This window comes from Prenolepis imparis, unplaced genomic scaffold, assembly GCF_030444845.1.
Source record: "Prenolepis imparis isolate NDT839.2.m4 unplaced genomic scaffold, iyPreImpa1.0 SCAF_17, whole genome shotgun sequence".
In the NCBI taxonomy this organism is placed as follows: Eukaryota; Metazoa; Arthropoda; class Insecta; order Hymenoptera; family Formicidae; genus Prenolepis; species Prenolepis imparis.
Genome location: NW_028141175.1, coordinates 1,512,523 through 1,536,816, shown reverse-complemented (window position 1 = coordinate 1,536,816; position 24,294 = coordinate 1,512,523). Strand labels below are relative to the sequence as shown.

At 44.3% G+C, this 24,294-nt stretch overlaps 2 protein-coding genes across 6 annotated transcripts in view; one reads left to right on the top strand and one right to left on the bottom strand.

Annotated features, from left to right (window-relative positions):
• Window positions 1-24,294, bottom strand: part of LOC145946583 (uncharacterized) — a 216,595-nt gene that overhangs the window by 59,695 nt on the left and 132,606 nt on the right. The window lies entirely within an intron of this gene.
• LOC145946630 (plectin-like) overlaps window positions 20,381-24,294 on the top strand; it is a 15,147-nt gene continuing 11,233 nt past the window's right edge. The window contains exons 1-6 of the mRNA XM_083056381.1: window positions 20,381-20,429; window positions 22,139-22,227; window positions 22,401-22,844; window positions 23,092-23,115; window positions 23,301-23,771; window positions 23,855-24,292. Coding sequence (XP_082912507.1) covers window positions 20,381-20,429; window positions 22,139-22,227; window positions 22,401-22,844; window positions 23,092-23,115; window positions 23,301-23,771; window positions 23,855-24,292 — 1,515 coding nt within the window. The remainder of the gene's footprint in view (window positions 20,430-22,138; window positions 22,228-22,400; window positions 22,845-23,091; window positions 23,116-23,300; window positions 23,772-23,854; window positions 24,293-24,294) is intronic.

The following is a 24,294-nucleotide window of genomic DNA, read 5'->3' as shown; positions in this document are numbered from 1 at the left end:
GATTACGTAAAATGTGTCAAGTGCCAAGATAAACTCATAGATACGATCTAAATATCTTCACGCCACGTCGGAATTCAAATTGGTGGCCGGCATTTCGATTTCAGAATCGAAAGCAGCGAGATCGCTCGCGCTACGCCGGTCCGCTTTGCAGTCTCGCGGCGGCGTCAAGTGCAGGCGGCGGCATGACGTCAGCGCGCGACAGTCAACAAAGACCGAGAGACGCGAGAACTACCGTGGATATTGGTGGAAGAGAGGGTAGAAGAGAGGTCCTCCGTCGAAGTCCGTGTTCCTACGAGCGCGCATACGAACGTTCTCTCGCGGAGAAAGGGCGGCAAGGGGATTCGAGGGACGCGAGATGGGGTCGCGGAAGAGGGAGGGAGGGGAGGGGGCGACTTGCCAGGGAGAGACGTGTCACTCACTCACTCCGTGTCACTTACACAAACAGACGTACATCACGGGCAGGCAGGCAGCTAGCTACGTGTTCCCTTTTATGTTCCCACACGCGCGCTCGCATAAACCTGTCAGTCTCGTGTCACGTGCAGTGCAGTCATTCACTGTCGCCGGCAGCGTACCGGCACTCACGACCGTCCTGCTGCCGGCGGTTGAGAGCACAAACCCTCCTCGCCCATCCTCCCCCTTATCTGATAAATAAGAGTGCAGTAAGAAGTGTGTTCCTAGAAATTCCGACCAAGTTCGAACGCAACCACGAGCCGGAAAGTTTTAACTTTGAGAATGCGTGAATGGGTGTCTGTATTTTAACAGAATAAATTGTCTGAATGCTTGACAAATACCTAGTACGAAATACAAATTAAATCTTGTCAATTTTCATTTATACATTCTTTTACGTCTGATAGTTTAACATTGATTATCATTTCATTGCTAACACGTAGCGCTAAATGCTGTACAATGAATGCTGATGATAACGTTATGACGTGACATACATTCGAAAGTGTCGTTATTTAAAAAACGATTTGATATATTTTAACAAATTAGAAGAAAAAAATGTTACAGTAAATCGGTACATCAGAATACATGTAGGAAAAGATGATTATTAATAAAAAAGTTCAATATTAAATGACACAAGTTATAACGCACCGAAAAGTAATCTGCATTATCTTGAGCGATCAAAGTTTTTCTTGTTAAGCAAAGCCACATTTTAATATGATGATTATATATATATATATATATATATATATATATATATATAGTGAGTTAATTGCAGGCAACAATAAATTCATATTGAATCCAGTTTAACTGGTTGACAGACGTACGTAATCGTATCGTTTAATCTATAGTTTTATATATATGTCTGATTTATTAGTGATATTACAATTCCCATGGAAACATCATTTAAGTCTGAATTGGTAGCAGCGTAATTTACTATATCTGCAAATGACAATTTAACATTTCCTTCAAATCAGCATAACAGGCAACGATTATTTGCATGTTACTAGCTACATCCATCGCCATACAAGTAAACAATTTTACATGCTTTACCTGTATACATGTATGCCTAAATTATAATGTAAAACATTATATATAAAAGACAAAATTTTACAACTCTTATTGCGTGACTCGAGATTTAAAATTCAAACGTCTGAAAAACTTTGCATTAAGAATATTCAATCAACAACTGACACGCGCGCGTAAAGAAAGTTGAATAGCATGAAAAGAATAGCAGTGGAGCAAAGGGGAAGATGCTGATAATTTCGCCACGTAAGTTAGATCGCGGATTATACGTATATCAAGCTCGCGTCCACGAGCGAAGAGCGCGGAGCCCTCGAGGTTTTATGAGATATGAAAATGAGGACGGCCGTAATAAAAGTGATGTAGGAGGCTCCTCAGAGTCGTTTCTGAAGGCGCCACGAGTCACTCGTCAGGTTTATGCGGAGACGTCCATCATCTCCGTGACGTACTTCATTGCCTCCTGGGCAAACTCCGGCTCGCCGCATCCCTCTTTTCCCCCTCCCGCTTCCCCCAACGCGGTCTCGCACGATCTCGTTCTTTCTCTCGGAGATCCTCGACTTTTCTCTTTTTGATAGATTCTAGTTCCGTTTTATACGAGCTCTTTTTCTAGCCCTGGTGACTCTTTCCCTTTGCGAAATTTACGTGCCAAAAGTACTCGTCACAATGTTCGCGCTTCAACATTTCTGCATTACGCACACAGCTACATAGAGTTACCTTAGATGAGACTTCTTTGTCCTACATACACATTATTTTTTCGAGAGAATAACGTAGCATTTGCGGAAAAATATCTTTCGATGATTTATGCGATATCGAGCCGATCCAAATTCGATTCGTTGAAAGAAACGACGTCCGAAGAAAATGTAAATGTAAAAGGCGAGAATTAAAGAGCGATATGTAGAATTGAAATAATATGAATATGGATCCTCCGTTTTGGCTGTCACAAAATACATACGTAAGTCGGACCCATATCCTTCGGATCGCTCCATTGCGACGTCCACCCTCGATGAAGCCCGGAGCCGAATCCCCGGTGATGTACGATTTTATTCGCCGATATACCATTCGGTCTTATCTTAAGGTGGAAGCCTTTTTTACGCCAGCGGTCCAGGCCACCTTGAACGACAGGATCTCGAGCGGTATCCGCTGCGAGTCGAGGGTCGTAAATACGTGTTATCGGCGACGGGTTATGAACGTATCTTCGGCCGCGAAAAAGGGGGCCCCGGTGCGACGGGTTACGTACGATCGTGTTATATCGATAAACTAAAGTAAAACGAGTCCGGGGCAACAAATTAACGGGCCGCCTCAACCGTTGATTCGCGATTTCCGAATGACTCATGGCTGACCATAATTATTACGCGGGCCTAGCGGCTCCGGGCGTATTAATCGTAAATTCGCGCGACTTACGAGCGTTTGACGGCGCGCGATCGGACCGTTTCTCTCTTCGGGGCGTAGGTGGTGAATGTATTTTTACGGGTTCCCCGTGCAACCACGTCCACGGAGAAATGTCGCTTCGAAACTAACCGAGGCGATTCAACGATCGTAATTCAGCATCGAACTGTGACATTTTGCAAATCTGCATCGATAGGCCGGCGACTGTTTGTCGTGTCCGCGCACTAAGTTACGACTTTATTCGCGACAGCGACGACGACGACGACGACGACGACGACGACGACGACGACTCCAAGAATCCGCGCCAGAGCGAGGTCACCATTCTTTATGGATCGCGCATTCACGGATACACGGGATCGACACACCATCAGCCGTGTGTGACTCTGACTTTGTCGACTCTGACGATTATAATTCTGACTGATCTATGTCCTTGCCACGCTGTAACATGTATCAAACATTCCAGCGAGTGGTTCATCTTTTTTATAATCCCGGAAGCCGATAATTTGAATACAGTATCGTGCGAAGAGATCGACGCGACGCGATCTTCAATTCCGGCTAGCGCAAAATTAGCATTTACGACTTGCGAATAAATATCGGAGTGTTAAATAAATTGTCGCAATTTTTAGACATTGATTGTCAGATGCTCAAAATTCAGACGTAAAAATAAGTAAGAGAATGCAAAAGATTCACTCGCGATTCATCTTGCTTGATTGCAAATTTATCATCCATCTTTCATTCTAAATAATTCGAGAAAAGAAAAATTATTTTTCAACATTTCGAAAAAACACAGATGAAATTTTTTGACATTAGATGTATTTGGCAGAAGAATGTACACTAGACTCGTTAATTAATTACAGTTATTATAATAGCGAAATTTGACAAGTAGAAAAATGGAGGATAAATCAGACTTAAATTATAAACTTGTTCATTCGATTAGCGCTTGCTTCGAAACTCTATGTAATTTTACAAAGACGAATATATTGCAAAATTTGCTAACAATATAATCGACTTATACTATTTTTCTTTATGACGCTCATTAATCAAGTAATGTGCAATTTGATAATTTTCAAATATTCAAGTTTATTTTTGAAAACTATTTCTGGGTATATAATTTATTTTAATGTAATAATTATTCTGATTAATTTTACTAACACGTTCAATTATTTTTCCTTTAGAACATGAGTTTTCTTATCTACTTAATACTCAACTAACAGCATTTATTTGCTATCACGTGTTGCTGTACCTAATGACGAGCTATCATTCTTTGTTAAATACAAATGGTGAGGTGTATCGTTTCTATAAACAGCGCATTCGATTCTTTCGAATCGAATTTTTCCACGTCTCGGTGGCATCCCTTCCACCCTCGAGGCTAGTACGGGACGACCCTTCGTTTTTCTTGCCGCGGCAACACGGAAAAGTGAAATATTCCCGTGTAAGACACGATCCTCGATGTACGCGACACGAGGGTCCGTGCGGGAGTGCGATGGCGAAAGAGTAGCAGAAAGGCAAGAGAGAGAGAGAATGTGTATGTGTGTATGTGTGTGTGTTGGAGACAAACTCGGTTACGAAGAGGATCTCGGCTGCGGGTAGAAGGAAGCAGAAGGGAGGCTGAGAAGAAACGTGGGCGCAGATAAATCGGTTTTGCCGCCGTGAGAGACAGCTCGTGCGAACGTGTCTCCATTAAGGCAGGCAGAACTCGCGCCTTGATCTCGACGAGAGCTCGTTCTCGCGAGCCTTCTGTCCCGCGAGAACGAGCTCTCGTATGTAGTGTGGACGAGGCTTTAGGAAGCGAGGTGGTAGGAGAGAAAGAGAGCAAAACTATTCACAGGAGTGGACGCGCGCGAGGTGACCGCTTGACGGACAGCCGAGGCACTGACCCCGAGCAAGTTTTTGTTTCTCTCCTTCTCTGTGTGTGCTCTTCCTTTTTCTACAATTTCACTGCATATCCTGTTAAGCGTGACTGCTTAATATATTAAATGATTAATTTCAAATAAAAATTGTTTAAATTTCATTATCTATAGTCATACGCCACCCCGACAAATTTTGAAATTTATTTTCTATCAAAACGAATATTAGTAAGAAAAGAATTTTTTATATGCATATCATCTGGCATTACATACATTTTATCTATACAATGTATGTATCTATGTAAGTCATCAACATCGTCATCAACATCATCATCATCATCATCATTAAAAAATATCTCAGTTTAAAGTGTCGGATTTTTTATCGTTTATTGCAAAAGCAATTCAAACCAATTTATTTTTCAAAAAATGATAATTTTATATTTTCTCGTACTGTAAAGACATTGCTTCATTAAATCGTAAATTCGTTTTCGTGTATCCTCAGGCTATTGCTCGGTTATGGCTTATACAAGGTAAGTATCGTGTGAACGGTAGCAATTAGACTCGACCAAGTTTTCATCATGCGTCTACGGATGATAACGACAACGAGAGAGCCATGATGGCATCATCATGAAAATGTGGCATACTTATTGTTAGTGGGCCGCCCAGCCTCGCGTCTTCACGGTGGCCGTAAAGTCTCCTCTCGGAGACGTTCACCGATGAGGACACGAAGGAGAAAGAGAAGGAGGTGGAACAAGCGTGAAGAGAGATGGTTGCGCTATTTTTGTACGGGCGCTAAGAAGCCATCTCTTTCTCTCTCTATCTATCTCTCTCACTTCTCTCACTGCTATCGCGTTACTTCTTCGCGAGGAACCCGTCGCTCCTCGACAGGTGACAGCCTGAAATACGACAGTTCGATGTGGTCACTTGTCTCTCAGTCGTGTCTCGTCGCGAAATAAAACGTTCTCCGCAGGGAGAGCAGGGGGATGACGAGATGGTGCGGGAAGAGGGGAAAGCGAAGAGGAAGACTGTTCGCAGTGGGATGCCGCGGATTCTCTCTCGCATCGACTCTTTCCTACTTCATCGTATCGCGAGAAGTCTGTTCCTCCGCAGCCCTTCCCTCCTCTCTTGTTCGCCTCTCAATATATTCCCTCCGCCTCCCCTCTTCTCTCCCTTCGTCTCTCTCTCTCTTTACGGACTTATTCCGTCTTTTCCTCGCGCCGCGCCCGATATATTTACCGCCTCGTGTCGCCGAGTGGATCTTGTTTGTATCACACCGCTACTTCTCTCCAGGCCCGTTTGCCGTTCGTCCTCCAAAACTGTCTCGCCGCCACGATTTATGTTTCCTCCGACCCAGCAGCGGATTGATCCCTTTTTGTTGTCGGATGTATACGTGTGCGGTAGCGTCTCCCCTCTCGCTCTCTTCTCTCTTTCCCCTCTCGTCACTCTGTGTTTCGTTTCCCCGCGTGCTCACGCGCGAGCATGGATCTCTCGCGCACACGACCGACTGTCCCCGCTCGTCACGCAGTCGATGGCCTTCTTGTCCCCCTTGCTTCGGCTTCTTTCGAAACTTCTTTTCAGCAGTTCTGTCACCCTTCCTCCTCCGCTCTCCCTCTTTCTTCCTTTGACGGCATTTATAGACTCGTGACTTCCGTATCGCGTGCAAGAGATTTACGCGCGAGCGCTCTTGGACGGACGATTGAGCATTACGACTTCTTGGTATGCCCGGAAGCTTTTACATTCGTGACGGACAAATAATTTACAAATTAAAATACTCGCGCGGGTGGCATCTTTTTTCGACGTCTCGAGAAACGGATAACTTGACGTCGTTCCACATTTCGGTCTCCAAATAATGAAACTCTACAAATTTATATATTTTTGCAAAAAAATCCACCAATGACACACAGTCACATTAAACGCAATCATCGTTTTGCGGTTTAATTTACCACGTGCTTCGACTTGCAAAAACAAAGTTAATTTTTCACATGGCAGTCGCTCAATCTCATTTCCATTACTTATGTGTTTTTCAAACGTATAGGTATATACGTGCAATTTTCACGGTCGCGTTCCACTTTTTTCCAGTTTGTGTCACGCGACGAAGACGACGCGCGCGGCTTCGACAACGATAAAACCGCCTTAAGGTCGGCGTTTCGCCGCAAACGGAAGAACGGAGACGTAGAAAGAAAGCGCGAGAGAAGGAAACGAGAGAGAAAGAACGAGAGGCGCATTTGTAAATGCGGCACGTTCGGCTTTTAAACCTATCTGCATGACACGCAGGCAGGCCTGCACTTTCGAGTTACGATCTCGCGCGCGGGGTTTCGATAAATGCTAAACGTGAACACGTGAGCTTTCTCGTCGAGGCACACTTTATTGCCGAGGCGACCAAAGCTGCTTCCCCCCTTCCTCTCCCCCTTTCCTCCTTGCAAACAACCACCGATACCACAACCACCACACCATCACCGCATCCGTTGCTTATATACGCGCGAGATACATAAAATACGCGCGTTTTACCAGCGCGGAGCATAGACCAACACATACTCGACGATATCCTTCTCTCGCGCGTGCGAATGTGCGGAGGCAAACAGGCCGAGGAATTTTTCAGGCTGACTGACGAGGCGGGATCCTCGTTACTCGAGTGCCATTGTAAGGTTCAGGGCGTATACGTGCCCTTTCGCGCACGTCCACCACGTGCGCCGTGCCTTGTCGGGTACACCTGCATCTGCACCCATGTACGCTTTGTTTTGATCTACGTCGACGAATATAACGTGGCGAATATCTATGACCTTCGATCTTTGAATTGTGCTGGCATGCATTTAATGAAATATTGGTAATACCGAAGAAAGAGAATTTTTAGATTTAGCTAATAAGTTTGGCAATAATCAGCTACTTATGTGTTTCCTTTTACGAAATTATAAAATATCATTCGCGTAAAACCAACAAGTTGTAATAGTAGTATAAATCAGTTATTTTTGGCAAATCTGACATCGTCAAATAAAAAAATAGCGCAAGTATATGTCTAGATAAAAGGTACGGCTTTTACGGCACGTCGTCATTTTAATTTCAACATCGCAATAAATAAAGACTTCTCGATTACCACTCGTACCTCTGTCAACGCGAATACGAGCACTGGCGGCCTCATCTCCGCTCGAGCTTCTGGTCTCTTTGCCGTACCTTGACAACGACAGAATTACTGTTGTGTAACGTCATAAACGTCTCGGAACAAGACGCGTTCGCGGGTATGCGAAAAAGATGAAAAACGCGACGAGGATACGAGGGGGAGAGAGAGCGAACGGGAAATGCAGGCCAAGTAGCAATAACTGTCCGGGGCTGCATCTGCTCAGAAGTCATTTGCAAACATCGCGAACGACGTAAATCAATCGCGAGTGCAGTTGTCACGAGTTTTCGCGCGCCGCGGGCGGATTAATTTTCGCTTTGATACGCAAACCTTTCGGGGAAAGATGAATACCGTCTCTCTGAAACGCTCTTGATTCCCTTTCGCCTTTGACCCAACTATTGCTCGTAAATTAATTCGCGATCTCCTGTCGGAAAATACAATCCCTAGTTATACAGTTATTTTCATCTGATTGTGAGCCAAGTATAATGATATATATCAATCTTTATCTTTAATGTTTTAAAACTCGTAAATGTTATATATTACTCTTTTTGTTAAATATATAACTTTATCGAAAAAAAAAAAAAAAAAAAAAAACAGTTTAATTAGCCTACAGGTTATTTTATATATTAACTGCAATGTGAATTAAGACTTTAAAACGTAAGGCGTGAAATATCATAAAATGTATATTTCATTATGAAATATTATTGACAACGTACTAAAAGATTAAATATTCTAAACTAAAGACGGACAACTTGCCAATACGACTGACAGGACCCAAGAGATCAAACGAATCGAAAAAAACAATTCTGAAACGAGAAGAGCGGGAAACGTATCGGCGAGATAAAGGGAAGACTTAATTTTCTTCAAGAGTATATCGATTCGCAGTCTATGTCGGGACCAATGACCCTGGATACCGGTATCCGCGGGCAGAGGGCTATTGCAAAGAGCTCCAAGCTTTTTATTATAGTACACGTTATTCTCCGTTTGCGAGGCATTTCATCGCTGACGTGCACGACCCGATGGCGATCCAATTTATGATAATGAATCTCTGAATTTACGGCCGTCTTATAATAGAGATACGCGAGATGGTGCGAGATGGTGCTCGTGTAAATTTAGTGTTTGCCTCCGCGTGCCTACGGTCCATCCGTCTATCCGTCCGTCCATTAAGTCCGTTCTCCTTCGATGGATGGGTGCAACGCCACGACTGACGTCAATATACATTCGCTCGACAAAGCGTCTCGCATTCCGTTGTGCAAGGTCGCAAGACGACTTACAAAAACTATTGTCTGATACCGTGATGTATTTGGTCTCTCGAAAAAATATTATTAAATATCACGCGTGGCAGCGGACTCGCAAAGACTTTACATTTCTTTATCTGTTGGAACGTTATTTGTCTCTTTATTTAACCCTGCGATTATGACATGATTTACGAAACAAGTTGACATAACAATGTCGTTAAGATTTTATTTAATATAGATTTATATAGATTAACTATCATACACGCAAAAACAATTTTACCCGAATTATCTCAATGTGTTCCAGCATTATACGCTTAAAAAGATTTAGTAATGTAAAATTTTACAAACTTCCACGCTCCAGCTATAAAATATATTATGTAAAATGTTGATGTAAAATTTGCATTAATAAGTTGAACTTGTTAAAATTATACGTTATATATAGCAAATAAATCAATTTTTATTTAAAATCAAGTCTTATTAAGAGAGTCTTTTATATTTCTACAATTGTATCTTGTATATCTGTAAAAATTTTTCCGTCAAGTGTTCGCGCGTGTTGGAGATAGAAAGTCTAATAATGCCTGAACAAATCATTAATTCTAAACGACAGCACGTCTGGTTCTCAGTAGAATAAATTCGCCAGCAGTACACGTTCAAGTGTTAGTTCAAAATGCCCAGGCATTTCCTCTACGTGATCGACGCCGACGACGCTACCCGCTATAAAAGGCGACCGTGTCGGTCGGCGCTCTCTTTCGTATCGTTCGCGCCGGGCTATCGATATTTAGAGGACGCTCCTGCGGCGGCCTCTTTATCCGATAGCAGTAAAATCGTATTCCAAACCGACCGTAAAGCTGGAGGACATCGTCGAGCTCGAGAATGCGGGAGCGGCGAGCGGGTGATACGCGGGAGAGGGATAGACATATATTCGGTTTGCAAGACACGTCGCAGGGTTGACCCAACCCCTTCCGCATCCCCGCCGGTCAGCTCGCTCTTGTCGCGCAGTTCTCTTTCTAATCCCTCTCTGCCCCTCTCCTTCCCTCTACCCTTCTCACTCTCTCTCTCTCTCTTTCTCTGTCTCTCTTTCGTCCTCTCTGCAGCGGCGACCCCTCAGGGCTGCCCGTTACTTTAGCATCAACAACAATCTCCACCGGCGAGCGCCGTTATTCCGTTAGTGTCTTAGTGGCAGCGGAACCGGCGGCACCAATACACTGGTAGATGGGGTTGTCAGTGGGGTTGTGTGCGGAGTTCGAGTGGACTCTCTCCTCCTTCTTCGTTGTCCGCCCGTCGTCTATCCATCCCTCTTTTTCCCGAGGGCGCTCGCTCGCTACTCGTCCTTCTCCTCTTTGTCGCTCACCCCCCCCCCCGCTCTCATTCCTGCCATCCGAGCGCCGACCGGCCTTTCTGTCTTGCTCGGCCACGGTCCACTCTCCGGCCAGTAATTAAACAGCCACGAGGTGGGCAAATTGAATCAGTCGAAGAGACAAGGGAGCGTCGACGCAGAGGTGACGGCCAACTAGCCGCAACTATGGTGTCTATAGTGAAGGGGCCATCGCGTGGTGCTCTCGCGTGGGTATAGGTGCGAGGCTGGACCAAACGAGGGGCAAAATGCGGGGGTGGGATGGGGAAGGGGGAAGAGTCGCTTGGCTTACAGGGGCTAGGTGGACGGATACATCCTGGTCACCCATCCACCCACCGAGAGCCCGGAGAGAGTTCGAGCTATGGACCGCCGCCCATCGCGTCGTCCTTCCACTGGCGTCGTTGTCTGACGATGTTGCATTAACTCCCCGTCCTCTCTAAGTGCTAAGTTTACCCCAAGATTGCATAATGCCCGACCTGCGTGTAGACGAGCGTGTCGGCGATATCCACCAACGATGAAACGTTCGATTACAGGCGTGCGCACGTGTATGCGTAAACGCGTGTCAGTTTCGTTGCGTGCGTTTTATGTGATCCATTTGATAGGCCGTACGTCAAAATGATACGTTACAAAATGATGGATCGTTATTGATAGTGGCTAACTCCCCGTGGGAGGCAAGTTTCTTACTCCGACGTGTAGGATGTGTGAAAGGTATTTCGTAACATTCAAAACTATTTCGCAACATTCCGTTTTTCTTCAGAGAATGTAACGTAATTAAATTACACGACGCGTAATGTAAGATTGCGCAGTAGCTTATTATTTAACAACAACAAATTTGCGGATAATTTCGTATATTATTATTAAGAATACATTCATCATTCCTCTGTTAAATGTTATGTTATAGAATTTTATAATATTTTAAGAAAAAGTAGCGAGTAATACGCAATATGTAAAACAGTTTAATCAGAGTCTTAAATAAAAGTAAAGCTATACTAAAGTTTTACACCCAGAAAAATGGTGAGCGCAAAGAAGAATCTAAATACCGAGCAAGCTCCATAACCGCGGCGAGGCGCTATTCCCCGGGATTCATCGAAGGCACCCTTCGTTACGACCACGGTGGTGTAATGAAAATATAACAGTTCCTATGCCGCGGAGTTCGTCTGGCAGCCTTCTGGCGCATCAACCTGACACATAAACTCTTATTATGCTATACGTTACCGGGCGGGGGCGCTAATGGAGCCACAAGTCAGCCGGTTATCGTGGCGAGCACCTTGCCGCTGCACCCGTCTACTTATTTTATATTTAAGCGCCGTAAAGAAGGAGCTACTTACCGGACGAAAGGGATATTTAATAATAAATTTTCGCGCGCCGACTCTGGCCATCACGAGCGTCGACGTCGAGCGTTTACCGGCGACGTGCGACGATCTCGGTCCTAATTTTTCTTCTCATAGTTATATAAACGGAGATAATCGAGCGTGGATAATCGTATCGCGCTCGCGAATTAAAGTCATCTCGTTGCGCTCGATGCAATTCAATTTTTTCCTTTTCGAGGCGAGCAAACGATTGCGCACGGCAACGATAACGATAGATATAAATATTTCAACGCTCAAGCAGTACCCTCATTCCAGCAAACGAGAGCGTCAAGCTTCAAGTCCATTGCGAAGAAATTGAACGGCGCGGCAGGTCTCGCTGTCGTTCAGCGATCGGCGACTGAGTCAGCAACCCGTCGTCGAGCTCGCGCGAAATCGATAATCGCGAGCGAAAACGTATCCATAAATTCCGCGACGCGGCCCGTGTACGGCTGTATGAAAATTACAAAGCTATTAATTATGACCGCGATAAATTAAGCAGCCGTGGGGCCATTATAGAGCGCGAGCCCCGGTGAATTGTTGGTAAACTTGGTCCAAGTACGCAACACGGGCGTTGGTGGTGCTCTCTCGGCCCAACGCGGCTCACCAGGCATATAATAATGGTCGGTTAGAATGCTAATATATGTCCGGACGGCGGTGGCACCGGGGGACCTTGCATCATCGGAGGACCCAACTGGGCACTCGCCCGTTCCTAGCCGGACATCGTATAATCTACACCCCGAGACGTTATTACTCCCCGAGACACTAAAACCCCGTCGATGGAAGCGAGAGAGAGAAAGAGGGGGGGAGGGGGGAGGTAACACCACCACCGGCGAGCTTGGGTTCGCTGTCGAAGGACCGAAGCTGCTGGTTGCTCCTTTCGACCACCTTGGTCCCGACGACCACCACCTTCGAGCCACTCGCAAAGTCCCGTGAGGCTAATTGCTGAGGACCCGAATCCGACTACCTCGTAGATTCGCTCCCGCGTTCGAATGACCGGGCAAACTTGAGAGAACGTGCGCCGGCGAATTTATGGACAACTGCCACGCGCGATGGTATCCTATACGTATACATAAGTAGAGAACGAGCGAACGAGCGAGCTTTTCCGTGATTGTTGGCGCTCGATACCGATCCAGCAGTCACATTTCAAAGAGCGACCCTTAAATCTCGCTCCCCTGATCCGTGGATCCGTCGTGAATACGTGTTTCTGAGCGCCTTGATCGTCTCGAGGTCGAAACTTACTTGGCCAGTAGCGGCGGCGGACACTGGACGGACATTTGGAACTGGCATGAGACTTGGCCGGCAGATACGGCGAGCGGAAGGTCGTAGAGGGCAGAGACGGGGAGGAGTGACGGGTCTCGGGCAAGAAGGAGATTTCCTTGCTGTCCCGTCCACATGCTCGATTCAGTTCACCGTCGAGTGGCGAAGTAAGGAAGTGTAGGTTGTGCGGCGGTGGTCGAGAGGGCCGACACAATGCCCACCCTGCCGGGGGCCACGTCAACTCGAGAGCACCGACCAGGACCTGGCTTTGTACCCGAAGATGTTCTAAGAAGGACTCGCAAACAACCGTCATCTCGTCGAGCTTCTTCCCCATGTACATGTGCACGGTCTTCCTTATACATACAACTCTGACGCTTAACCGACTCTTTATCAAAAATCGCGTCAAAATTAATTATAATCCGCATTTATCGTAAAATAAAAAAAAATAAGAAAAAAAATGTAGCGTTATATTTTAATAGATTATTAATCGTGGCGTGATTTAAAGTCATTTTATCATGCGCGCGATCGCAAATTTCAACGCCTTTATATTCTTCTCTTACATCTCGGTGCGGTATAAAATCGTCTATCGTTTAAAGCTGACTTTATGCAGTATTAGGCGAGACGCTCTCACTCGAAATACATGTTGCGTGCAGAGTCGAGACGGTACCAGGCATACCGGCTTTACACGGGGGACGACAGGACGCATAATATAACGGACGTGCATAAATCCACGTGCCAGTCAACAATGTGCATAAATACTGGCCCCTTGTAGCATGGTCTCTGCGGGTGGATAACCGGAGCGGGCGGGGAAGGGTTGGCGCCAGGGGTGGTTGCCGGAGAGACGGTTTAGGGGAGAGTTGAGGTCGCGGCGGAGACTCGTGCAACAACTATGCGGTGTCGCAGTTCCTCACTCCGAGGGGACAAGCTGTGGTTATGCTCGTCAGCGCGCGCGCGTTCCCGAGAAATATCTCGAAGTATTCGCCTTTGGCCGGAGGTGTATCGAATGAAATTCCGAGAAGGTAGGTCGATCGAGAGGGTGACTCGTCGTAACGTCGACTTCTCATGGGACGTATAAACTTCGATAATTCTCGGCGCGCTGTTATCTCGGACTCGTTGCAAAGTAATAACGACGAAGGTTAGGTTCCGCGGTACTTTCCAAAGAAGCAATAAGGGCAGGTCCGTTTAAGTAACAGAGTAACCAAGGGAGATGAAAGGAAACGGGGAGCGGAGAGCGAAAGAGAGAGAGAGAGAGAGAGAGAGAGAGAGAGAGAGAGAGAGAGAGAGAGAGAGAAGAGAGAGAGAGAAAGATTCCGAGGATCTTGTCGTACTACTCTCCGAAAGTGCGCGCGCGTTCGTAAATACATATATACGTTTCAATCTCCGGCGTAATCCCAGACCGGCGACGGTATTAGAAAAGTTTTTCCTACTACTACATCACAACGCTTGCTTAGCCGGCTTACGCGTGCTCGCTGTGTGTGCTTCGCTCTTCCTCGCAGCCGTGTTACTCGAGTGAAACGAGGCGGACCATCGTCCGCGGATCGCCGACGAAAAATCAGAAACTACGAGCGTTGTCGATACGTAATTCCGATTTCTCGAAATACGAATGCTTCCGCAGTCGGCCAATGCTATCTTTTCTGTTCCTCCTCCCCCTCTCTTTCCACCCAGAGGCCAGAAGGTAAAGGGCACCAGGGACCGGGACACCAGTTTCGCAATCTTATCCGGCCGGTACCGCGTCCCGTTATCCTCCGCTGTGTATACCGTGTGTAGAACAGATATAGGGTGGCTCCCTGCGCTACCCTTTCCATCCCTGCCTCTCGTTCTCTCCCCTCGCGTCAACCACCCTCCTGCTCGCTCTCGCCAACTCTTTCGGTGGGATTCCCGCCTACGCTTCCCCGAGTGTTTCGCCGATCTTTCCACGAGAACACTGTCCTCGTAAATACTTGAGCCGATACCCGGGGATATCGGCTAATATTCTAAGAGACGTCGTATCGTGGACGTTCGCCCCTATCGCTACCCTCCCCTTCTTACTACTATTTCGCTCCTCCACCCCCGCCGCACGGATCGACCGCCAACGCCGACACACACACACAACGACTGTACAATATTTATATTATCCCAACAGGACACTCTCGGGTAACACGGACATGATTGCAATCCCGTTCATATATCTTCAGCTATACGGCCGCGCGCGACTCTACACCACGCTGGGGACATATCAAAACCGGCGGCCACCTTGCAACAGTAGCACGACGCGACGACGCCATCATAATATTTTCAGATAAACCTACGATTCCGTCTCTTTCCTATCCTTCTCGTTTCGTGGCCGTCCACGGCCGGCTCCAATACACTGCTACGTTTTGCTCCTGGACGACGCGTAATGCCTCCCGAGTAAATTGATTGAGCACTGCTTCAAGCTTCTTCCCGGGAATTTCTTGTTCCGTCTCATATCGCGTTCCCTTCCAATATAAACAGGAAGAAACGACCGACCGCACTATTTATATCCGACGTAATATTGCAAACGGAACTAAAAGTTATACGAAAGAAATTTAGATGTAGATGGAAACTTGACATGCTTAAACGTAATGCTTGTATTTGTGAAATGATAATTTTCCTATCTTAAAAGCATCATCGTAAAATTTACATTTTTTTCCAACCAAAAACTTTTTTCTTCCAAAATTAAAATTTTTAACAGGAAATAAAAAGTTGAAAATGCAATTGCAAATAAAAATCTTAATGCAAAGTACGAAATGAAAGATTGCAAATAAAATGTTCAACCTTTTTATATACGTTGAGAAAAACATTGAAAACTGTAAGACCGTCAAAGCTAATCCAATATGATAACTTCAAGGATCGGTATCATCGAGAAAGCAGAGACGACTGTTTTCAATTGATGGGAGGCCAAGTCGACAACGAAGAATACCTTCGCGTTAGCGAGATCTCCGAGAAAGGGGTGAGAGCTCGGGCGGAGAAAAGGGGTAGTAAATGAGGCGGAGCCAATCGTTTCATTGCATCAATAGTCGTAGCGAAGTTATACCAACTTTCTTGATAAATCCCGCTTACTTTGCGCCATAACATAACTTTACAGAATCGGAACCACGGCCATGGAAGAATTGCGATTTGTAACTTTAGATGAGGTCCCCCGCCACCGGCCGCCTTCCTTCCTCCCGTCCTTCTCTTCGATTGTATTACCCCGCTCCGTCCGTATCGGCGTGCTATCCTAAGGTACAGGAATTTTCCTACGAGCGTTCCTTCCGCCGGATTTCGACGGAAAGTCCTTGGGGATCTCTCCCGGTTACGATCGTCTTAACTCCTCGATCTCCTCCGCCGTCTAACGGGTTCATAGTCCATGGACAAATGCGGAGGGAATATATATACGGAAAAAAAAGAATCACACATAAACTTCTCAAGTACGGGAGCGTGGCCTCCTGACGATTGTATAGACGATTTGCATACAATGCATCTTGAATCGAAAGATTAAATTGTACAGGTATTTCGCGGAGGACATATTTAAAATGGCCCGACTTGGACTATCAAATATTGAGATTTGCGTGCATTAAGAAAAATTTAATTTTTTTGAAATTTTATTTAATAATACGCTAGTTCTTTTGTTTTTAGCAATATGTATATGTATGATAATAAATTTAATATTCGTAATATTTTTGACTTTAACATTCAAATGAAAATTAATATTTAACAGAGATTTTTTAATTTTAATCTCTGTGTTTGTGCCTTGTTCTCTCTATATTTTGAACAAGCGCAAATTCGAGTGCAACATGTGCGAGAAAACTATAAATCATTCTTACGATTTAAAAAAGAGACGCATTCACATTCGCGGTCCAGGGAGTGTTAAGTCGGATTAAAAGCATTCGACAGAACGAGATGTCTCCTTCTTGACAGGCATGCACACGCTAGCCGGTCGGACGGACCGGCGCTGATCTTTCAGGAATTCCGGCTTTCCGTTTCACGGATTTCCGTTCCGTGACGTTCGCCACCGCGAAGAGGGCTTTCGGCAAATTGGCATTCTTCTTTCGACCAGGACGATCGTGGATGCGAACGAGCGGGTTTGACGTTCGCCAGTTCCTTTGAGCGCGAGAGATCGGGGGTATCCGAGTGAAGTGATCTCCGGCTGCCACTGATCTCGGCTCTTTTCCGTCTGTCTCCCTCCTATCCCTCGCTTGGAACCCCCTGTTTTCTTCCTTCTCTCTTTTCCACCTATCCCTCTTTCGTCTCGCTCAGACGCTCTTCTAGCACCGTTCACGATGGCATTGTACGCGACTAATTAGTCGAAGCGCGAGATCGAGGAGTGAACGGCTTTAATTAACATTCCTGGCTCGCTCACCGCCGCTACCTTCTCGGAAGGGCAAATTGAAGGCTGTAAATGTCGGGAGAATCGCTCGAACCGAGGCGATGGCCCTCCACACCCTACGCGCTCACCCCGAAATTAGACTTTCCGTCCCCGGATTTGAGCGGGTTCTAATTTTTCGTTTGATAGTTAAACGGGAAAAGAGAAAAAGCCAGATCTTTTCAAGCTTTCCGAGATATCGCATTGTCTTTAGAATTGTTTCAAATTATCGCCATGATTTTATTATTTTTTATTTTTACACTATAACAAATTTTAGTACATACATATTAAAATAAGGAAACGTCTAATACTGCACGTTTATTTGCCAATATAATTTCGATCGAAGAAATCTAAACGATATCTTTTTATTGTAAATTTTACTTTATCGTAGACTATCTATAATTATTAACATAATTAAGATTTTAAAAAAATGTTTTTCATCTCTTTCGTCCATTTCATGTATTATACGTACATTACAAAACACAGCATCAGCAGATGTAATGCAACTACATTGTAGAACTTGTAGAACTAAATTGCAAGTAAATTATAAATGTATACGCTTAGATGATATTCAATGTCAACCAGAGTTATGTTATCGAGGTAGGTCGCGCGCGTTGCGCAATTTCGATCATTAATCGCCGTCGATGGATTGCGTCGAACGCGGAAGGTTAATTTTCCGCGAATAATTGGGATCTGGTTGATCGATCTAAAACCCCCTGCCGGGAAGGTGGCGAAACGGCGTCTAAGTCATCCCATTCGTCTTCGGTAAGATACTCGGCAGAGGAGATCATCGATTCCGGTAGCAGGGCTAAGGAAAATTAAATGATGCAGACCCCCGTTGAAGGAGAGTTATTTGTCACGGTCGTTGAGGGAGTCCTCCTCCCGCTTCCTCCTACCAGCCAGAGGGTGGAAGTAGTTCTATCTCTACCTCAGCGCTTACTCGCCCCTTTTCCTACGTTGCTGAGAATCCCGCTGTTTAACCTAACCGAACCGCTATTTGTAACGAGTCTATTACATTGAATACGAAACGAGAGCGCGAACTTCGACCGGAATTCGTCGCCGAGTTACCGAACAAAGTCGGGGTGTCTTTTATTTGCCGTCTACGCTCTTGCGTCGGAAAGCGCACTTTAGTAGATAATTAATCTCTCGCGTTTCAATCTCGTCATGTAGCTTAACAGCATTGTAATGTTATTAAAACGCCAATTTGCATTACCCATAAGTAAATGTCCAAGTTGCACATCATATTGAGATTTATTCTAAACAATATGGTATTAAGAAATGAAAATATATTAATTTTTATTGCTTTAATGACTGCTTACTATGCTATGAATTTGTGCAATCAAATGTTCAATTTTAGAGGAAAGAATATTTTAAAGTAAAAATACAAATTTTAATTATTTAGAAATTTTTAGAAAATAATTTTAAAAATTTTATATTTATATTTAAATTAAAATTTATTTTGATAAATGTATTTGCGCGTCTCTCAAATTTTCCTTCATGGCTGAATCTTTGAAGTTTCCGTAATGTTTTCTAGAAGCGATAATTTGATTGTTTAATACGACGTATGTTGGGAAAAATTCGACGATAAAAATTCTGCGGAACGAACGCGGAATCAAGCGCGGTTTTACGATAATGTGGATGTCGTGGGTGACGATCGAGAGGGGCAGCTGTGGATGCGCAAAAGTGGAGCGCTCGACGTGGCAGCACACCGCCACTTCGATAAACAACGTTGCATCGAGTGAGGGTATACTACCCTCTCCCTCTCTTGCCCACTCTCCTATCTGCCGCGAATATAAATTCACAACACTTGCAAATAACTGCCGCGCGTTGCAGGATCGACGCGACGATCCCCCCGAGCAAGCGTTATCTTTTCCTCTTTCCGTTCTACGTTCGTACATGACCAGACGCCGAGTGGGGTTTTATTGGCAGTACTCAGTTTCGAGTTAATGCGTGTTAATTTCATTACGAATTATTTGCACTGTATTTACTCATATATATGCGATGTGCTTTCGTGCACAACATATATATGCGATGTGCTTTCGTGCACAACATGTATCTAAATTGTGGAGTAAATTTTCTTTTGCAAAAATTTTATATTAAACGTTACATCGAAAAATTAATAAGAAAATTTTTAATGACTAACAATAAGATTATTGATTTATTTCGTCATAAAAAATTATTTGCATTGATAAAGGAAAATATTTTAGATGAACAAAGTTAGAAATGTTTACTTTGGATATAGAGCAAATTTTCATTTTCTTTTACTTTTTACATTTATTTCATAATTATTGTTGTATTTAAATTATATTATGTGTGCATATATATTTTAGAAATTTAAAATTTGATTGGAGACAATAAATGAAAAGTATAATACAGATTCAACTCGTGACATTCCTAATATATATGTATATTGTTTCCTATGCGACGCCGATGAATCTCACAAGTATCATCAGGCGCCGGAAGAATTATTAACCCTGGACCGCTCTTCATTCCGCGATGTTACGACATTAACAGTTTTCGCTCTCTCCGGGTTTCCACCCTCTCTCGCGCAACATCACGCTGTTCGCCCGGCATTCCACCCCTATATCTCCTTTCTCTTTCTCCGTAGGGGGCACAGAGCGGCGAGTCGAATACGGGGCGCGCGGCAAGGGGGTGAGTTGCCCGCCCCAACCCTCGCGATAACTTTTTCCTTCTCTGCTTGTACCGTGCTCGAATTTATGCCGGACGGAGAATTAATGCGTGACAGATTTGTAGTTATTACGAGAAGGAGGCGGAGGCGGAGGCGGGATGGAAAGAGTAGGAAGACGAGTGGCCTGGCCTCACTCAGCCCGAGGGAACGAGCGGCAGTAAGCGAGAGATGGAGAAACAAGGAGCCGAAGATGGAGAAGGACGACGATAAGGGATAGTAGCAAGGGCACGAGTAGCGAAGGGGAAGGCGGGAGGAAATGCAGAGAGAAAGAAAGAGACGGACGAAGAGGAGGGCGACGCGGTGGAGACGTACCAAGGTTTCTCGCAGGGCATCGGAGGCATGACCGGGCAAGGCAGTGAGGCATTCGGGCAGCGCGATGGCGGCGGAAGTGAGCCCATTACTTATTATAACTGCCTGGCGAGCGAGCGAAGCGAGCGAGGAGCGCCTGTCAGGCATCCATCATTGCGACGAATGGCCTCGCTGCCAATAACATCCGCCGTCATCGCCAACTTTTCGCGGCCTTGCCTGCCGCTTGCTTGCCGCTCCACTCTGACGCCCCCAACCCGCCGCTTCTACTACCCTCTTCGTGCCTGCGCTCTGCCGCGCTATACTTGTTTGTATTAATTTCCTTGACGGAAGTAACCACGAACGGACTTTTGTCATCGCGACGTCAAGTGAAAGTCGAAGAACCATCTCCGATGTTTCTCTTTAATGGAAAAGCTCAAGTGATCGATATTAATCCGATGCGACGCGAATAAAATGTCTTTATTATCATCCATGCCATTTCTAAAATTGTAAATGTGCAATTAAAATTAAAATTTCATAGAAATAAATTCCATTTAAAAAAACATCTCACAAAAAGAGAAAAACATTAATTTTATAATGCACACTCGATTACGAAACAATTTTGGAAGAAATGACGATGGCAAAAGGATTTGCGAGGCGATACATGCTATGGAAACAATATGTTGGCTATAAGTTTGCTTCGGAGAAATAATTCAAAGGACGATCATGATTAAGAGGGTAGGAGCGCTCGCATGACACGAGCGCACGATCTTGCCCCGTAATCGATGGTTTAAACGATCAATGGCTATCGCGCGAAATCGTCTATGATACGTAACGAATACTGGCCTTCGGCGCTTCGCCAAGTAATGTAGGTATCGAGTGTTATGAGCGAAGGTATACGTAACACGTAAAGTAATACCTTTATCCTGAGCACGCGCGCGCGTATCCTTGTGTACCGTTGCGTACATATGTATTGTACGCCATGTAGTATAGGAAGTCGCTTTATGTCAGAGATCGATACTCATAAAATGTTTCGGCACGGTTAGGTGCTCCTTCTGCCCTCCCACCCTTCCTACGTTCGATCCTCCTTCTTCTTTTCTCCGCGCTTCACTGTCTCTATCTATTCATCTGCCTTCCCCTTTTCCTATCCTTTCGGTATCTTCAACGAGAGAGGGCCGTATCGCCGACGTATTTACGATCGTCGTAAGCCTCGATCGTAAGGTTCGCCATGGATGTCGATATCGCGAGCCTGTGCTCTCTTCCTATCTCCTTTCTTCGTAAACCCTCTTCCCCGCTCCTCTCCTTTCTTTTCATCTATCCTATCGCGGTCGTTTCTGATCGTTGCGCGCAGAGAGAATCTAAAGCCGCGCAGTAATTCTCGATATTTGTCACGATTGCTTCTTCGATCGCGTATACTTTTTAATTTGTATTATACATGTTACAAATAATCTTAATTTCGATACAAAGTCTCTTGCCTGTCACTAAAGTGTTAAATGCAATGTTTTATACGAAAATTGCTCAGAAACTGTAATATTTTAGTTGTTGGACGAAACAGTTGTATATCTTTCATCATTATGTAATAAAGTAAGAATTTTTAATAGTACTCGATATTATATAAATCTTATTGTAATAATTTCTTAGCTTTATAATAAAAACAATGTGACATTTTTTATGCTTATTTTCTTACAAATAGCGTACTTTTATCATTTCTAAATTATATCTTTAATATTTTTAAACTTAATGTAATTAATCTTTCAAATATTAGAGATACTTTATGTCAATTCAATGAAATAATATATTATGCATATATAGTTCTATTGTTTGGTAGGAATCATCGTAACAAGGATGATCCAGCAACACGCACATCCACCGCCCCGGTCAAGCTGGGCATATGGCAGGTCGTATCTATGTAGCCAGGCAGACAGCTGGAGTGACTCATGGCGGATTACAGTGATTGCTTGTTTATGGTCATTAACATCCTCGTGGTCCCATAACTACCCCGCATGGCGTCCCATCCCATCAGTAGGCCCTACCGTACGTGCTAGAATATATGCTTACGTACATGTGTTCGCAGGTAACGCGATTGGTTGATACCAATCCTCATTTCCGTGCGTTACACGATTGCATAGATTGGTGTAAGAACAAACTGAAGCATCTGCAAGAAGCGGACTACGGATCGGATCTGCCTAGCGTGCAAAATGAATTAGACGTACATCAGAGAGAGCACAAGAACATTGATCAGTTCCAGGCCAAGGTCGACAAGTGCGTACAGGCGAAGAACAATTTCCACGGCGAAGAGCTCACGTTGTACAGCCAGCATCTCGGCACTCTGCAGAAGCTTTACGCCGAGCTTCTTGCTATATCGAATAAAAGACTCTCTGATTTGGACACCTTAAACGATTTCATACAATCGGCGACTGGTGAGCTGGTTTGGTTGAACGCTAAAGAGGAAACTGAAGTCACGCGCGACTGGAGCGACAAGAACCTTAATGTACAGAGTATTGAGCAATATTATGAGGTTAGTTATAGGATAATTCTTTTAATGAAATAATAAAAATGCAATTTTGCAATATTGTAAACTTTTAACTAAAAAAGTAAAATAATACTTAAATATTTAAATAATATCTTACTGAAAAACTATAGTATCTAAGTACTTAAGTAGTACTTTTATATTGTAAAATTTTACATCATCTTTACGATATATAACAGTATTTCTTGTTTTGTTAAATTGAATTAATAAATTGGAGACTTTCTTCTTTCTAAAGCAAACGTATGGATCAGGCATAGAGGTAAAGAGTATTGAAAAATATACACTTATATTTTTTAACTTTTAATCTGGTATTTAATTATGTTAGATTATTTTCTTTTTTAATTACAAATTTATTCAATTGTGGCTAAATTCTTGATATAAAATTATATTTTCAAAATTTTATGCACACATAAATCGGAAAAATATATTTTTATTTGCTTGCAGTCTTTGATGAGCGATTTGGAGAAGCGAGAGATACAATTTTCGGCAGTGCAAGATCGCGGTGAGGCATTAATTCTTCAGCATCATCCCGCAGCGAAAACTATCGAAGCCTACATGTCAGCGATGCAAACTCAATGGGCCTGGCTGCTACAACTCACACTGTGTCTCGAGGTGCATTTGAGACACGCCGCACAAAACCAGCAATTCTTCAAAGACATTCAACAGACCGAACAGCTGATCTCCAAACACGACGAAACATTGAATACCATTTACTCGCAATCTGACTTCTCGTTGGATGAGGGGGAACGGCTTTTGAAGGGCATGCAAGAGTTGCGCGAGGAACTCAATAATTGTCACATTCACGTGCAGAGACTTGTGGAGAGAGCAAAGGACATCGTACCTATGAAGCAACGCAAGCAACCTGTTGTGCGACCGTTACATGTCACTTGCATCTGTAATTACAAACAAGTCAATGTAAGTATCATTTACAGTATTTCTTAATTCGAAGAAGTGGCACTTTGAATATACATATTTCTTATCAATATAAATGTTTCTAGATGTCCATCGAGAAAGGAGAGCAATGCACATTATATGACAATTCTGGCAGAGTTAAGTGGCGTGTGAAAAACACACAGGGCGTAGAATCTCCTGTACCGGGTGTCTGCTTTGCGTTACAACCTCCTGATAAGGAAGCATTGGATGCCGCGGAAAGATTGAGACGGCAATATGACAGAAGCACTGCTCTCTGGCAACGAAAAGAATTGAGACTAAGACAAAACATGATATTCGCGACTATCAAAGTGGTCAAAGGTTGGGACTTGCCGCAGTTTTTGGCAATGGGACAGGATCAACGTACCGTTATTAGAAACGCGTTAAACGAAGACGCGAATAAATTGCTTTCCGAGGGAGATCCAGCAGATCCACAGCTCAGAAGATTGAAACGAGAAATGGCGGATGTCAATCGACTTTTCGATGATTTCGAGAAGCGCGCCAGGGC